Here is a 17,472-nt window from a genome sequence, read left to right on the forward strand (position 1 = left end):
ATCAAGCACATCCCTGGCTTCTGGGCCCAGGCGGTATCCTTCCTTGTGCTGGTGGGTGATGGCGGGGGCTGTTGTGCAGGAGGGCTGGGCACTGAGAGCAGGGTGCCTCAGGGCGATGGCCCCCAGAGAGGAGAGCTGGGGAATGGTCCCTGGCCCTGGGTTGGTGTGGTCTGGGATCCAGTGTAAGGCCTTGGACAGGGGCGGTTGTTGGGGATGGGGGGACTTGGTGACTGGGTCTGTTTCCTCTAGGTCTCCGCCAACGTTGGCCTGCAGGCTGGTCTCAAATATTACTTGCAGACACGAGCCATGTGTCCCCATGCTACCAGAGCTAGGGTAGCACAAAGCAGCCTTCACTCAGAGCAGATAAGGCAAGGAAACATTTCGCTGCAAAATGGGAGAGTTACGCAGGCCGCACACCCACCTTCACATTCACAGGCTGTGCACGTTTCCTAGCAGTTCCTTCAAAAGAGAGCATTTCAGACACACACTCATGACCTTTAGTGGAACCACGCCACGCCCCTTTGCCAGACAGTAGGACGACTGAGACCCACTCCGAATGGGGTACAAGCTGCCTCCCCAGACCCTGACACATGACACACACACACACACACACACACACACACACACACACAGAGGATTCTCTCCTGGTATCTCCACCCCTGCTTCCCTCTCTGTCCTCAGGCTCCGGCTCGGTCCCACCCATGTCTTTCTCTCCGGACTGGCTGTGTCACTGTGTCTAATCCTTTTCCCTCCTCGGCCCTCCTCGTCCGTGCTTCTCGATCTCTTTCTCCCTCCCACACCCTCTGCTTGCAGCGTAAGTGTGCAGTCGGGTTCCTGTAAGCCATGTTATTCCATCTGGACTCAGGAGGCTGGTGACAACATAGGTCTTCACGGGAATATGCCAAGAAACCCAGCCGTGAGGAGGGGTCAGAGCACATGCCGACATCACAAGCTATGATGGGCTGCTGGCAGCCCACACAGGTCAGATATAGGAAGGAACTGTGAGGCGTGCAGGCAGTGGAGTCTCTCCCTGCTGTGTGCAGACAGCGTGGGAGGTACAGGAAGCCAACGGACTGCCCAGTGTGGATGGGGTCTGATGCATCTGCAGAGGCTGAGGAGTGTGGGGACTAGTGTTTCCTGGTCTTTCTGCACATGCCGTGATCTAGTCCCTTGCTCTTAGCCTGGGAGGGTTGGAGGGGGGCTGTGTCTGTTTCCACAGCATCTGAAGGCACAGCTCCTTGACACAGCACAGATTCTGAATCACCCCCAGTTGTCGGCCATGATCGGTGCCCAGGACAAAGACGTGCTCAGCTACGTGGTCGACTTGGAGGTGAGACCGGGGAGGCTGTGGCTGGGGGCCGTCCCGTCGGGTGTGGGATTTGGGCAGGAGAAGGTGAGGCAAAGGTGCTCACCCTCACAGCCAGGCAAGTAGCTCAGGACCCCGAGGGAGGACACTTGCCCCCTCCTGTCCCATTGCTCACGGCAGGTGGAAGAAGTGGGCCATCCCAAGTACCGCTGCAGAGTGATGTTTTTCTTTGGGGCCAACCCGTACTTCCGGAACCCAGTGATCATTAAGGAGTATCAGCTGAGCTTTGCTGGTAGGGTGTGGGTCCCATGATGGTGCGGGGCAGGGGGATGAGGAGCATGAATCAGGGGCAGGAGGGAGGGGGAGGGGGAGGGGCAGGTGGGTGGGGAGGAGGCCATCAGCTTGCTCCTCAAATCCTCTCTTCCTGCAGGCTACAGGATATCGCGTTCCACTCCAGTCCAGTGGTTCTGGGATTATGAACGTGGAGCTCCCAGTCGCAGGCATGACCCCACCAGCCTTAACTTGTTCAACTGGCTGTGTGAGCACAGCTGCCCAGGGGCGAACAGGATTGCCGAGGTGGGGCCCCTGAGGCCTTCGTCAGCAGTGGGGATGTGGGTGGCCCCCGGCCAGAGAGGAGAGTGGGCTATGCCCAATGTGGCGCCGGCCTGTGTCCTCTTCCAGATCATCATCGAGGACCTGTGGCCCAATCCCCTGCAGTACTACCTGAGGGAGGAAGGGACCAGCAGACAGTGATCTGACGTGCTCACGTGTCGGTGAGGACCCCAGTATGCGGTGTGTTGACCTGCGTGTTGTATGGGCAAGGGAACGTGGGCCACACATTGGCTTGGAAATGGAAGGTCCGCCGACACAGGGACACAGGTAGCATGGGGAGAGGGTGGGAGGATGACAGGGGACCTGCAGAGACTCAGCTGCAAACACACAGAGGGTCGAAGCCTGCAAACCAAATGCAGTTGTGCTGTGGGCTGGGGCTTTGGAGAGCAACTGGGGAGGAGCAGTGCTTCACCACAAATGCTCCCCGTGGATGTCCGCCCTGTCCCGGGCTTCCCCCTGCTCCTTCAGTCTGGATTTGCCTGCCAGTCTTTGGGTCAGGAGCTGCCGTGTCCCCAGGCGCCACTGTGGTGAGAATCTCGCACTTCCTTCCATGTGCCCCACCACGCCATGTCCTCCCGCAACCCGACAGCCATTCTTAGAACTGGTCCAAGGCCATTGGGGGCTGGAAATGAATCCCTGGGTGAGAAAGCAAGGGGGATCGCAAAAGGGCGAGGCACAAGAGTGACACCATCTGGGATGTATCTGCAAATATCCCGTATCATTCTTGGTGTCTGTTGCGTGGGGGTGCGTGTGTGCGCGTGTACGCAAATGTGTCTGCGTGTGCCCACATGCGTCAGGGGCTCTGCATCTGTGTGGGCGTGAATGGCGCAGAGCTTCTATCTTTGCCCATGCAGAAACAATGGAGGACGCCACCAGTGCTGGAAGAGATGGGTGGATGAGTCTCCTGTCTTCTACGTGCCCCGGAGAGAATTGAGGAAGAGATAACGTGTGGCAGCCTTGAAGAGGTTCCACGATGTTTATGTGGACACATACAGGAAGCTAAAAACCCTTCTGTTTTTGTGTATGTGTTTGTGTGTGTTTATGGGGGACGCAAGGAGGCTCGACGAGAACGGGACCTGAGTGTGACTGTCCTAGCCGCTGCCCGGGTGATTCTGTGTGTGCAGGAGAGGTGCAGTACTGGGGTGGGGCCGGTGTTGCCATGTGCACAGAGGCCTGCCTTCTTGGGCAGGAAGAGCCTGGAAGGAGGAGGAGGAAGAGACAGACCTGTTATTTGGAGATTTATTGTATAGGCCAGAGCCGAAAGGCAGGGAAGGGGATTGCACAGTGGGACCAAATTGGTCCATTGGGTCGTGGTACAGTGTGGCCAGGACTCGGGGGGGTTTCATCCAGGACCCTTGCTCCCAGAGGGGTGTTGTGTCCTTGGTGAGATAGAATCCAGTCAGCAAAGCCTCCAGTCAGGATCAGAGCTAAGACCACATGTCCCCGGACAACTCAGGAGCAGGCAGCCTTCTCATAGTCGATGGCAGTATACCTTGCTGCTGCCTCCCACACCCGGGGCTCCTTTGACCCCGAGCCCTGTCCTCAGACAGTGGCTCAGGATGGGAGATGTGTGAGGGGGAGGGGCAGGTGTGGGTTGTGGGCAGCAGCGAGGCTTATGAGTGGGAATTCATGGAGAGAGTACGCACGAGGGCAGAGATCCAGCGTGAGTTCGTGCGAGTGTGTGTGGGCGTCTGTGGCAAACTGGGCCTGAGATCCGTGGTGGTGCCGGCAGTGTGAGCGTGCATATGTTCGTGCGATTGCGTAGCCGTGTGTCTCTGTGTGTGCAGGAGTGGGTGGTTAGGCCACTGGAGAGACAAGGAGAGACACAGCGGTCTGTGTGAATGAGGTGCTTATGTGGGACGGTCAGGTGCCAGAATACAAGAGTGCAGTCCCTTCCCTCCTGAGTCCTGATGGTAATCGCTGGGATGGGTGCAATCGTTGCTGTGCCAGGGGGCTCAAGTCAGGATGCAAAAGGGAGATTGGTGCAAGGTCAAGAGGGGGGCCGAGGGGAGGACAGCCTGTGTCCAGTGGCCAGTGGACCACTTGTGAGTAAGTGTGCTTGTGTGTGTGTTAGTGTGTGTCTATGTGGGAGTGAGTGTGTGTGTGTGTGTGTGTGTGTGTGTGTGTGTGTGTGTGTGTGTGTGTGTGTGAGTGGCTCTGGTGGGCCGACAGTAGCAAATACGTAGGGGCTACATGGTGTGCCCAGGCTTTGTGCACAGGGTAGCTAGGGAACCCAACCTGTCAGGCTACGTGGTGTGCAGAGGGCGTAGGTATTTCCCTGGAGGGAGCCGTCTAGCAAAAATCTCTGCTCTTGGCAGACGAGCCATGTTTTGTCGCCAGTCAGCTCTTCCTTGGGGCTCTCCTCTCTGCTTCCTGTGCACCAGGCCCAGGGAAAGGGAGGAGCTGGGACCCTAGACCTCAGGTGACTTGAGTCCCCCAGGGGTGCCATAGCAGGGTGGTGTGCGTGATCCATGTGTGGATGGGCAGGTGAGCAGCCTGCCAGCTGCTCTCTGAGGGGACAGTTCCTTGCCAGCAACACCTCTCCCCGCAGCACAAGATCACCACTGTCGCTGCAGCTGGGCTGGGGACATGTCAAGGTGTGTCCCAGAACTGTGTTCCCCTTGCATGTAAGTGGTGCCAGAATGCGCCTCTCAGTCCCTGTGCGGGTGACCCTGATTAGCCTCAGGCTTTGTCGACTCCTGGCCTCATGTAAATGGGGAACTGGGTTCCTTTCTCAGTGTCTCAGCGGTTGCATGTCGACAGAGGATGCTGTGGACATTGTGGTCAGGATTCTGACCGGGCTCCCCCCGCCCTGCCCCAAACCACAGTGGGCAGCACATGGCCCACTGTGTGTGCGCTTTGGGGAGGCTAAAGCCGTACAGCCCCTCCAGTATTCTTCTCAGGTGGTGGACGGTCAAAGGGGCCTAGGGAGGAACACTGGTCCCAGTCTGCTGCCGGCTGTGCCCACAGGTGTGTGTGCCCAGCTCCTTGACGCTGAAGCTGCAAGGCTTCCGCACTGCCCCCAAAGCCCCATCCCTAGAATTTGCGTGTGGGCCAGATGGAAGTGAAGTCCCAGTGACCCTGCGGGATCACAGCGGGTGGTCTCGTCTGTGCCTGGCCACCCACCTACCTGCCTTCCCCGCAGCCCGTGGCCCCCATACAGGGCTTTCGGTAAACACACGGCCACCGTCCAGCATGAGAGGAAAGGCTTGACGGTGTCCCAGTACCGCTGGTCATGTGTTGGCTGCTGCCAGCTGACAGCATGGAGACCCCATGGCCCAGTGGAGGATGTCCGACCTGTCCTACAAGGAACTGGGGACGACTGTACGGATGCATCAGGTCCCATGCAGTAACCTAGGCCTGACCTTATCCGCCTAGGGGGTGATCGAAGCGCCTTGGGGTCCCAGGCCTGGCATACGTGTCGGTGAGCTTCCTCCTGGATGGCGCTGCCGACACAAGGCTGGCTGGTCAGGGGTCGCGTGGGAGGCCCGTTGGGTCCCGGCCTCTAGGTCCGATACTGCTGTAGGTGTTGTTGAAAAGACAGAGCACGATATGACCATCCCTTGGGTGTCGCTGCACCGGGGATCCCGTCGCTGCTCCCAGGTTCCCACTACCGAGTCTCCCCGGGAGGCCTGGGAGGTTGCCAGGCTCCTTTTGCAGGGACACAAAGGCCTGTGAGAGCCCATCCGCAGGGTCCGGTGCTCATTGCGGATGACTTGGGGGCAGTGCGAGATCTATTGCTCCCGTCCTTAGAGGAGATTGTGGTAGTCTTAAGGGACAAAGATGTGCCTGGAGAATAGAAGGATGTCCAGAGGAAGCATTGGAGGAGGAAGAGGACGAGGAGGAGTAGGAGGATGAGGAGGAGTTGGAGGAAGAGGATTGGGAGGAGTTAGAGCTGGAAGAGAAGGGTGAATGATTGGGTGCAGGAGAGGGAACAAGTGGAGGAGGAGGATGTCCAGGATGAGGAGGAGCACGAGCCAAAGGAGCAGGAGCAGCTGGGGGAGGATGTTGAGGAGGACGAGAGCAGAGGGAAGAGGGTGGGGAGAAAAGATAGAGCCAGGGTTCCAGAGCATGAGTAGAAGTGTAGGAGCAGAAGGAGGAAGAGCCCGAGGAGGAAGAGGTGGAGGGAGAGGAGGAGCAGGAGGAGTTGGAGGAAGAGGATTGGGTGGGGTTAGAAGAAGAGGAGGAGGAGAAGGAGCAGTGAATGACTGGGTGCAGGAGAAGGACAAATGGAAGAGGATGATGTCCAGCACCAGGAAGAGGAGGATTACGGGCCAGAGGAGCAGGAGCAGCTGGAGGACGGAGTCGACTAGGACGAGAGCAGAGGGAAGAAGAGGTGAAAGGTCAGAGGTAGGGCAGGAAGGGCAGTAGCAGGAGAGGACCTGGAGAAGGAGGAAGAGTCCTAGGAGGAAGAGTTGGAGGAGGAGGAGGAAGAGGTGAAGGACGAGGAGGATCAGATGGAGGAAGAGGACTGGGAGGAGTTACAGGAGGAGGAAGACGAGTGAATGATCGGGTGCAGGCGAGGGAAGAAGTGGAGGAGGAGGAAGTCCAGGACGAGCAAGAGGAGGAGCACGAGTCGAAGAGCAGTAGTAGCTGGGGAGGAAATTGAGGAGGACGTGAGCAGAGGGAAGAAGAGGAGGAGGAGGAAAGGTAGAGCCAGGGCTGGAAGAGCAGTAGCTGCAGAGGGGGAGCAGAAGGATGAAGAGGCCCGAGGCTAAGACTTCCAATACTGTGTTGAATAACAGTGGAGGCGGTGGACATTCCTGTCTCGTTCGTGACTTGAGCTGAGAGCTTTTGCTCCTTGAGATGATATTCACGTTGGGTCGTTCATACATGGCTTTATGATCTCGATGTGTGCTCCTTCTATCCCTACTTTCTTGAGGGGTTTTACCAGGAAAGGATGCTGTATTTTGTCCATCACTCTGTCTGCATCGATTGAGAGGATCCTGTGGTTCTCGTCCTTTCTTTTATTGATGTGAGGAATCACGTTAATTGTTTTGCAGATGTTGAACCAGCCCTGCGTCCCAGGTACAAATCCCACTGGGTCGTGGTGAATAACATTTTCATGTATTGTTGGATCCGAGTGTCTAATACCTTGTTGAGGAGTTTTGCATCCATGTGCATCAGGGAAATTGGCCTATAGTTCTCCTTTTCAGTGGGGTCTCTTTCCGGTTTTGGAATCAAGGTAACGCTGGCTTCATAGAAAGAGTTTGGAAGTTTTCCTTCCATTTCTATTGTGAGAACAGCTTCAAGAGAATAAGTGTTAACTCTTCCTTAAATGTTTGCTGGCACTCCCCTGGAAAGCCATCTGGCCCTGCAGTCTTCTTCCTCCGGCAGGTTTTTGATTACTAATTTGATTTCTTTACTGGCGATGGGTCTGTTCAAATTTTCCTTTTCTTCCTCTTTCAGCTTTGGTAGTGTATACATTTCTAGGAATTTGTCCATTTCTTCCAGATTGCCCATTGTATTGGCAAATAATGGCTCCTAATATTCTCTTCTTATTGTTTGCCTTTCTGCTGTGTTGGTTGTGATGTCTCCTCTTTCATTCTTGCGTTTCTTTATTTGGGCCCTTTCCTTTTTCTTTTTCATCAAACTGATGACTGGCTTATCAATTTTGGTAATTCCTTCAAAGAAGCAGCTTCTGGGCTCATTGATCTGTTCTCCTATTTTGGTTTGTTTCTTTGTTTGTTTGTTTGTTTGAGGTTGTTTTTGTTTTTGTTTTGTTTGATTTTTGGTTTCAATAGCATTAATTTCCGTTAATCATTGTTATTTTCTGTCTCCTGAATGTTTTGGGTTTCGTATGGTGTTCTTTTTACAGCCTCTTAAGGCGTAAGGTGAGGTTGTGTCTCTGAGATCTTTCTTTCTTCTTTAGCAAGACCTGACTTGCTAGATAGGTCCTCTTATAACCGACCCTGGTGCGTCCCAGAGGTTTTGGGTTGTGGTGTTATCACTGACTTCCATATACATTTTCATTGACTTCCGTATACTTTTTATATTCTCTTTCAACCCTTGCTTAGCCCGTTCAATCTTTAGTAGGATGTTCTTCAGTCTCCCAGTATTTGTTACCTTTCCAAATTGTTTCTTGTAGTTGATTTCGAGTCTCTTAGTGTTGTGGTCTGAAAATATGCACGGTGTGACCTCGATCTCTTTGAACTTCCTTAGGGATGACTGTTTTCCCCAGCATATGATCTATAGAGGAGAATATTCCGTGAGCACCGGAGAAGAATGTATATTCTGCTGCTTTATTATGAAATGTTCTGAACATATCTGTGAAGCCCATCTTGTCCAGTGTGTCATTCAAAGCCCCCGTTTGCTTGTTGATTTTTCGTTTACATGATCTGTCTATTGCAGTGAGTGAGTGCATAGAAGTCTCCTCCTATGATGGCATTACTAAGAATGAGGTTCCTTATGTTTGCGTTTAATTGGTTTGTATATTTGGTTGCTCTCAAATACGCCACATAAATGTATCCATTTGCTAGGTCTTCTTGGTGGATAGACCCCTGAATTATGACATCATGCCCTTGTGTACCACTTGACACAGTCTTAAATTAAAGTCTAGATTGTCTGATAGAAGTATGGCTACTTTGGCTTTGTTTTGTTGACGGGTAGCATGACAGATGATTCTCCATCCCCTTCTTTTCACTCTGAAGTTGTTTTCACATCTAAAGTGGGTCTCTGGTAAACAGCATATCGATGGAACTTGTTTTCTCATCCATTCTGTTCCCCTATGTTTTTTGATTGGAGCATTCAGTCCACTGACGTTTAAAGTAGTACTGAAAGACACGATTTTATGGCCATTATCTTGTTTGAAGAGTTGGAGGAAAACATATCTATATATCTTTATATCTGTATCTACGTCTCCATCTCCATCTATATGTATATGTGTATGTGTATGTATATGTGTATGTGTATGTGTATGTATGTATATGTATATGTATTGTATTAACTGTATCTATATATCTATATCTATATCGATATGTATATGTCTATATACATCTATATATATAATTCTATATCTATTTGTATATATAAATATAATTATAAAGATAGATAGATAGATAGATAGATAGTTAGATAGATAGATAGATAGATATCAATTTCCCTCTGAGTGTCCCCCCTTAAAATTGCATGCAGGTGTGATTTAGCGGTCACAAACTCCTTTAAATTTTGTGTATCTGGGAACCTTTTTCCTCTGTTTCTATTTTGAATGATGGCCTTGCTGCATAAAGAATTCTTCACTGTGGATGTTTCTAATTCAGCACTTTGAACGTATCCTACCACTCCTTTCAGGCCTGCCAAGTTTCTCTGGATAGGTCTGCTGCAAACCTGATCTGTCTTCTCTTGTAGTTTAGGGACTTGTTTCCCTTGCTGCCTTGATGATTCTCTTTGCCTGAGTACTTTGTGAGTTTGAATATGATATGCCTTGCTGAGGGTCAGTTTTTGTTGAATCTGATGGGGTCCTCGGTGCTTCCTGGATTTTGATGGTGTGTCTTTCCCCAGGTTAGCAAAATTTCCCACTATGATTTGCTCACATAACCTTTCTACCCCTTTTTCTCTCTCTTCCTCTTCGGGACCCCTATGATTCTGATGTTGTTTTTCGTTCTGCATGAGTCACTGATTTCTCCAATTCTTCAATTGTGCTCTTTTCCTTAATCTCCCTCGATTTTGCTGCTTCCATAGTCTCCATAAGTTGGTCCTCTGAATCGCTGATTCTCTGTTCTGTCTCATCCATCCTTGACACCGCTGCATCCATCCGTCATTGCAGCTCAGTTATATCATTTTTAATTTCATTCTGGCCAGTTTTTACTGCATTTTTTCTCTGCACAAAGGGACTCTAATCTACATTGGACTGCAGCTAGTATTCTCATAATCGTGCTTCTAAATGCTGCTTCAGACATCTTGCTTGTGTCTGTGTTGGTTGAATCCCTGGCTCTCGTTTCTTCAGGCTCTTTCTTTCTGGGTGAATTCCTTCCCTTTGTCATTTTGAATGGAGAAAAGGAACTCATGAGGTAGAAAATTCAATGAAATATTCAAATTATAAAATGTTAAAAGTAAAAACTTAAAAACACACATGTGAATAATGGAATGAATGATGCTAGATTCTAGGCATGTTTCACCTGGGTGTTGAAAGTGGTTTTGACACAGGAGAGAAAAAAACGTGGGAGTGGAGAAAAATTTAGAAAATACTAATAAAAAATATTAAAAAGGGAAATGTTGTGAGAATTTGAAAAACCAATACACTGAAGTAGACTAAAAGGAGAAGATGGGAGTAAAATAGAATCTGTGAATATAGACACAAAAGGAAAGAATCATGTAGAAGAGTATTAAAGAAAGTTAGTAAAATTTCCACCTGCCCAGTCTCCTTCGCCTCTCCGCGCACAAAAGCACCTCCCTTCCCATGCCTCCTCGCTCTGCAAGTTCACTTCTGCATGCCACGTACCTGCTGAATTCGGTGGTTCAGGATATGCAGATTGCTGTGCTAATCCTCCAGTCAGTTTCCTGGGTGGGTAGGATGGTTTAGTGTTGGTCTGGCTGTATCTCATGCACGCGAGACACTTAAGAAGCTTCCATGCTGTCTGCCATCCGGGCTCCTCCCCAAAGAGGTGAGATCTGTAGCACCAGTTCTCCGATATGAGACATCCCACAGGAAAGTTGTGGTCGGTGACAAAGCGGAAAAGGGCATGTACCAAACAGGGAGGTCACCCTGGAGGGGGAGGCAGAGAACCTGCTCCAGACCTGGGAGGGGAGGCAGGGGCTCAAATGCTGGAGCCACGCCCACTGCCCTCCAGCTGATTGTTCCTGAACAGCAGCCAACTGTCTGGGTCTGGCCTGGAGCGCCTTCACCCCAAGGACCCATGGTCAAAAAGTTCACTGCCTCTGCCTCTGCCTCTCCCCCACCTCCACCGCAGCCACAGCCACAGCCACAGCCACAGCCACAGCCACAGCCACTTCAGTGTCCGAAGGGCCACGGGGCCGTGGGCGTGCTTCCCAAATGCTGGTGGGCTCCAGAAGGAGGCAGCAGGCATTTAAAAACCTTGGGCCTTGACACTCCACCTGCTGGGCCTAGTCTGGAGCCTCATGCCTCAAGTTCCCACTCCTTCTGCTCTATGGCCCTAGCCTGAGGATGGGCTAGGGCCCCAAAGCAAGGGAGTCCTGTTCCGGAAAACGCTGAGATTGCTGACAATACCGGGCCTCCATTCTGCTGGAAGAGGGCGTTCGAGAGTCCAGGAATCGTGGCAACACCCCTGTCTCAGTCCCAGACAATTTCACTCATTCATACGCACTCACACGCACACGCACGGGCACGGGCACACACACACACACTCCCCCTCTGTGGCTGTCTCTAGTGGCGACTTACTCTCCTTCTTCGGCCTCCTTCCATGTCCCTCTGGCCTCTGTCTGTCTCTGAGTCCCTGTGATCATTTTCTTGAGGGAACGCTTCCTCCCTCCCGCACCTCCATCTCTCTTTCTCTGTCTCTGTGCTGTCCTTGCACAGTATCAGTGCATCTGGGTTTCCGTGAGCTGTGCGTGTCCATATGGACGGAGTAGGCTGCTGATGGCACAGGGCTGCAGGGGAACACACAAAGGAACGCACAAGTACCAGGGGTCAGAGCACATCCAGACCTCCTAAGCCGTGACTGCCTCCAGGCAGCCCACACAAGCTGGGTATACATGTGAACTGAGAAAGGTCAGTCCCTTGGCCCTTGCCCTGTAGGTTGCAGCCAGCTGGGAGGTACTGAAACCCAAGGGACTGCCCAGTGTTGAGAGGGTCTGAAGAAAGGGCAGGAGCCGAGGAGCCAGGGAACCTAGTCGTAGCTGGTGTTTCTCCACATGCCATGTTCCGGTGCCATTGGTACTGGAAGGTTGGTATCAGTTGTGGCTCTCTTTCCTTGGCATCTCAATGCAAGCTTCCGTGACCCAATGGAGGTCCTGAATCTGCCCTAGTTGTCAGCCAGGTTGGGCCCCAGGACAAATGCACGTGCTGTGTGAGGGGGGAAAGCAAGTGTGAGTCGTGAGGAGGAGCTAGCCTCGTGAGTGGGATGTGGCAGAGGGCATGAGTGAGTGCACAGGTCCACTAGAGTGTGTCTGTGAATGTATTGTGGCTGGCGCCTGTGAGTACTTTTGCCTGAGACCTAGCGTTTGTGCTGGCAGCGTGCACGTGTCTGTGTCCACGTGCCGCGTGGCCGTGCATCTTTGTGCCTGAGTGAGTGTGTGTAGGCCGTTGGCAAGCGAAGGAAAGAGACTGGGGGCTTTCCTGACTTGGTGAGTAAGGGGGGGCTCCCGTGCCAAAGTGCAGCGAGTGCAATCCCTTCGCGCCTGGGATCGACACGGAGCTAGCTGATCACCTTTCATGACGGGAGGAAAGCCCGGACTTTGCCTGGGTCCGCTCGTCCTGTGTTGCCTTGGCCAGGGGCAAGTTGGGGTTGGGCCACCCATGGCGCAGTGGAGGAGGACCAAAGTTCCCTGCAAGGAAGTGGGCGTTAGTGGAGGGAGGCAGCAGAGAGCATGAGTAAGTCTGGCCCTGCTCCTGGAGCGGCCTAGGGGATCATCGCAAGGCCTTGTGGTCCCAGCCAGGGTATGTGTCTCGGTGAACATCCTCCTGGATGACCCTGCAGAGACAGGCCTGGCTGGTCTAGAGTCCCTTGCGAAGTTGGGGCCCGGCCCCGGGACCCCAATACTGTGGTAGGTGTTGTTCAAACTGAAAGGCATTGCCTGCTTGTCCCAGACAGTCCCTGCACCTGGGACCCAGATTTGTTCCCACGTTCCTGCCACGGGGTCTCCCGGCGATGCGTGGGAGTTTGACAGGCCCCATTTCTCTGGAGGGAGTGAGTTGCATAGGTCAGGTGCACCAGGGTCTGGGCCTGCTTTCCTGTCTTGCCCACCCGCTACGTCCTCTGCTGAGGGCAGCTTGAGGGCTCACCACTGGACCTGTTCCTCTCCCTTTCTGGGTAAGAGTTTGCCTCTCTGTCGGTCACACTGGCCACCCCCTCTCAGCCCCCTACCACCTGTTCAGCCTCCCCCCATCCACCTGCGTTTCTATGCATTGCTGTCACCTGAAGCGGTGGTGTGCTGCCTCATATATCACAGCCACCCTGGAGCATTTCTGTACCCCGTTCGTATCCTGACATAGCCCAGCGAGTCTGGAGGAACCTCTTCTGTGTCACGGAAGCAACATGTTGGCCAGAGGGCCCGGCACACGAATTTGGAAATCCTAGAATCCCCCGCCTGCCTGGCAGCCTCCTGGTCCCATAAAGAGGTAGGGGAACACTGCATTCCACCAAAGGGAAAAGGCAATGCATGAGTGTGGTGCCTGGCCAGGCAATGCATCTCGAGCCTCCAATCCTGCAGTGGCTCTGTGTGGTGTGTGTGTGTGTAGCTTATGCTGTCTGACATAGACCGGCAGGGAGTCCACATCACCACTGCCCTGACAGGGAGGGAGACCACATCATCGCCCTCACTGCACACCGTCTGCAGCTTATTGCTTCCCCAAAGTGGTCATGTGGCTTCATGTAGACCCTGGGGCGTGTCCCTCACTTGGGTCCCAACACTGCATCCCCCAACCCCCCGATACCTCTCGGAGACCCTTGAAATCACGCTGCCTGTGGCACAGGGGGACAGTGTTTTGAGCCAGCGCCCACGCTCATGGCAGCCTGCCGCCTAAGTGAGTGGTAAAGGAAATGGGACCAGGATGAACAGACATACGGCCAACGAAGGCCTGGGGAGGGTCCCTGTGAGAAGATGGCCAAGCATTGTGGGAGGAAGGGGACCGCTGTCTGTGGGACAGACACAAGCTCCAGGAATCCCAGGGCCCACGGTCACGGGTCTTTCCTGTGCACTGCCACACACGGGAGCAATGGGCAGCCCATCATGAGAGGGGGGTGTGTGCTTGCCAGTGTGTCACTTTCCAGGCAACGGGGACAAACGGCAAGAGCGGCGCGCATGATACGCAGCCTCCCCTAGTGTGGCGTCCTCTCCACGTCACACACCTCTGGTCACCGACCTTCCCTAGCCGGTGCACTGCTAGACTGCTGTCATGACATACATGTCTTCTGGGAGCAAGGATGGACGTAGAGAGTATGCAAAGGAGGCTGAGCAGATGGAAAACCGGGGTGCACAGACAGCAGGCGCACAGCTGACATGCGTCTCCCGGACAGCCAAGGTGATCCGCTGAGTGGATTTGTCGGACTAGGGGCACAATGAACAAAGGTGGCGGTGTAAATGGGCAAAGCGGGGAGGTCCCCCTTTACCCGTGTGTGTAGATAGCCGCGTGCCCAGCGCAGCGTGGAATGCAAAGGTCGCTTTCGCATGGCCAGAAGCCAAACAGGGCACCCAGAGCGCACAGAGGGCCGGCTGCAAGCCCCCCGGAGGAGTTGCACTGCACGGGGCCCAGAGCCTTCCTGCCTATGCAACAGACGCGCCCCAGTTTCCGGGTGACCTAGGGGCGGGACCGCCGAAGCCACGCACGCCACCGTCCCTATGATTGGTCCTGAAGGCAGTGAAGCGGCCTGGGCGTGGCTTGGAGCTCCCTCAGCCTCAAAGCCGCAGGCGCACACCTCTCACCACAAAGGCCTCCGAGGCAGCATCGGCATAGCGATAGCCACCGCCGAGGCATCCTGGGTACAGCACCATGCGCATGCGCATGCGCATGCGCCCCCTCGACCTTTGGGCTCTGGGAGGAAGGGGGAGCGAGTTGCCAGCCATTGCCCTCAGGGCTCCACTCACTGGGTCTGGGGAGGGGGGCCGTGCTTTCACCTCCCGCTTCGTCGTCGGTAGGAGCCACAGTTGGTGTCTCGGGCCGGGGCCGCATGTTGCGCGACTCGTGTTTCCGAAACACTGGGGATGCCCGGAGCCCCCATGCCGCCTTCGACCGGGAACGGGGCGGTCGAGAGACGAGGGCCCGTGGGGACACTGGGTCTCCGGCAGGGCCGGAGGTGCCGCAGGCCGAAGGCTCGCAGGCCACAAGCGAACAGCCTGTGCAGGAAGGCCAGGCCCGACCCGAGAGGCAGGTGGGCGGCCCCAGCGAGATATCGGTGCCGCTGGTGCATGACATAGTGGCGGTGGAGGCGCTGTGGGGCCTGGCGGAGGAGGAGGTTGAGGTGGCGGCCGCGGAAGAGGACGCGCCTGGGGCAGAGGGGCATGAGCAGAGGAAGAAGGGGGAGGAGGACGAGGAGCAGGAGCCGGGGAAGGAGAAGGTCCAAGTTCACGAGGAGGAGGACCTGAAGGGCGAGGGGGAGCAGCAGGACCAGAAGAGCAGAAGGAGGAGGAGGAGGAGGAGGAAGAGGGGGAGAGGCAGCAGGAGTAAAAGATTAGAAGGAGGAGGAGCAGCAGAAGCCCAAGCAGAAGGAGGAAGAGCGGAAGGAGGAGGAGTTGGCGGAAATGAAAGGGGAGGAGCAGGAGCAGCAGGGTATAGAAGCGGGCGCGGCGGCGGCCACGGCGCCGGCCGCGGCGGTGGCGGTGGAGGCATTGGCGGCGGCAGTGGCAGGGGAAGGGGACCAGGAGGAGGAGCAGGAGGAGGAAGGGAAGGCGTGCGAGCCATTAAAGGGAGAGCAGAATTGCAAACCGAGGAGGAAGAGGAGCAGGAGAAGGAAGCGCTGGAGGAGCAGCAGCAGGGCGAGGAGGAGGTGGAGGGCAAGGAGGACAAGGAGGAGCGGGTGGAGGAGGAACAGAAGCCGAGTGAGCAGGAAGGCCGATGGGTGGAAGAAGCCCAGGAGCTGCAGGTGAAGCAGGCTAAGAAGGAGCAGGTAGAGTCAGGCCTCCGTCCTTGCCCTTCCCCACTGGAGGCTCTGGAGGCTCTGGAGGCCCTTCAGATAGAGCTACAGCCGGTGAATAAACAAGCCAGCCGGGAGCACGCTCGACTCAAACTCAGGATGTGGCAGAGGCGGCAGCGACATCTGCAGCAGAGAGGTGCCCTTATCCAGGGCATCCGTGGTTTCTGGGCCAAGGCTGTATCCTTCCTGCTGCTGGTGGAGGGTCCACAGGGGGCTGGGCTTGCGCAAGAGGAAGGAAAGGGAGGTGCCATTTAGAGGAACCCAGGACAGGGACTGGAGCTAAGCCACGCTCCAGTGGCCGGGAACGTGCAAACGTGATCCCATCCGGTGGTCCTGGCTCTGCAATGAGTGTGGGAGGAGGGCAGTGCCGGGGTGGGGGAGGCATGTGTGCTTTACGTCGCACCTGGCACGGAAACAGCGCTGGGAGAGTGGGGAGTGGCGGTGGAGGTCCAGGCCAGGTCGGGGAAATGACCGAGGGCTTCTTCCCACACAAAGCCGCGTGGGGGCACGTTTCTGGGTCCCGCTAAGCATCTTGCTGCGGGGAAGGCGATGTGAATGCCCACTGGTCGGCGCGAGACCGGATGTGTGCTGTCTGGCTGTGTGGAAGTAAGCGTCCTCAGTGTCCTCACGAGCACACAAAGCTAGGCGTGGTTGCGGGCGTCTGGGCATGCACAGCCTCCTGTGCGTGTCTAGCAGAGCCCTGCGCGATCCTGAGACCCCGTGGGCCTGGACGCAGCCTGTGGGGAGGGCTTGAGACCCTGGGGGAGGACGCCAGTCCCGGGGGGAGGACGCCTGGATGCTGTCCACACTGGTTCTCTGGTTCGAGCTCTCTCACGCCCAGCACCTGAAGGCTCTTTGACCTGCGGCAGTTTGTGAACCACCCTCAGATGTCAGCCCTGATTAGTAAGCCCGATGAAAGCATGCTTCGCCACATGACCAATTTGAAGGTCGGCCTGGGAGTGGGAGGTGGTGTGGGTGGCTGGCTGTGTGGGGAGGGGAGGTGGTGGGGAGAAGTGATGTGTTCCTTCCTCAGGGGAGGGCGGGTCTCCTGGAACAAGATTTCACATTTCTGCCCCACTGTACCACGGCAGGTGGAGGAACACAAGTTTCCCAGGGAATGCCGGAAGATCCTGCTGTTTTTTGGCAAGAACTCCTACTTCCAGAATGAAGTCGTTACGAAGGAGTATGTCCTAGGCCTTGATGGTAAGTGTCCACTGACTGCATGGGCGGCAGTGGGTGCAGGGTTGAATGTGATTAGTTCTCTGGCGCCTTCTCACATACTCGTCTTCCTGCAGGGTATAGGGCGTCTCATTCCAGTCCCATCCAGTGGTACCCAAGGTACAGACAGGAGGCCTACAGACGCAGGCATGACAACAGCAGCCTCAACTTCTTCAACTGGTTCTCTGACCACAGCTTTGCCGGCTCTAGCAGGATTGCTGAGGTGGGGCCCTGTAACAAGGAAGGGAGGTGATTTTCATGGGTTCCCCCACTGCGTGGGATAGCTACCTGAGGCCTGGCCTGTCTCCCCTACCAGATAATCATAGAGGATCTTTGGCCCAACCCCCTGCCGTATTTCAAGATGAAGGAGGCCCCAGGAGAGAGAACTGAGAGGGAAAGAGGTGAGCAGCCAAGGGTGTGGGCATGGAAATGTGTGTCATGGGGTCCAGGGCACAATTCTCTTCTGCATGGAGGCACCGAGACTCACAGCGGCACAGGAGGTGACCCCAGGTCAAAAGGGCATCAGCCTGAGACAGGGAGTCTTAAGAAGTAACGTGTCAAAGAGGC

General features: G+C 54.9%; 2 protein-coding genes across 2 annotated transcripts; both read left to right on the top strand.

The window, feature by feature from the left end:
* Positions 1-2,059, top strand: LOC128774564 (testis-specific Y-encoded protein 1-like; the record flags this gene model as incomplete). The annotated part of the gene is made up of 5 exons (XM_053893630.1): positions 1-33; positions 1,253-1,330; positions 1,487-1,598; positions 1,737-1,882; positions 1,988-2,059. Coding segments are annotated over 5 exons (441 nt in total), but the record flags the coding sequence as incomplete, so codon positions are not given.
* A 12,665-nt stretch (positions 2,060-14,724) lies between these two features.
* On the top strand, positions 14,725-17,272 carry LOC128774565 (testis-specific Y-encoded protein 3-like; the record flags this gene model as incomplete). Its single annotated transcript, XM_053893631.1, has 6 exons — positions 14,725-14,907; positions 15,706-15,864; positions 16,557-16,634; positions 16,779-16,890; positions 16,983-17,128; positions 17,222-17,272. Coding segments are annotated over exons 1-6 (729 nt in total), but the record flags the coding sequence as incomplete, so codon positions are not given.
* Positions 17,273-17,472: the final 200 nt, after the last annotated feature.

Source organism: Panthera pardus, unplaced genomic scaffold (assembly GCF_024362965.1).
Source record: "Panthera pardus isolate Hobbes unplaced genomic scaffold, ASM2436296v1 HiC_scaffold_333, whole genome shotgun sequence".
In the NCBI taxonomy this organism is placed as follows: Eukaryota; Metazoa; Chordata; class Mammalia; order Carnivora; family Felidae; genus Panthera; species Panthera pardus.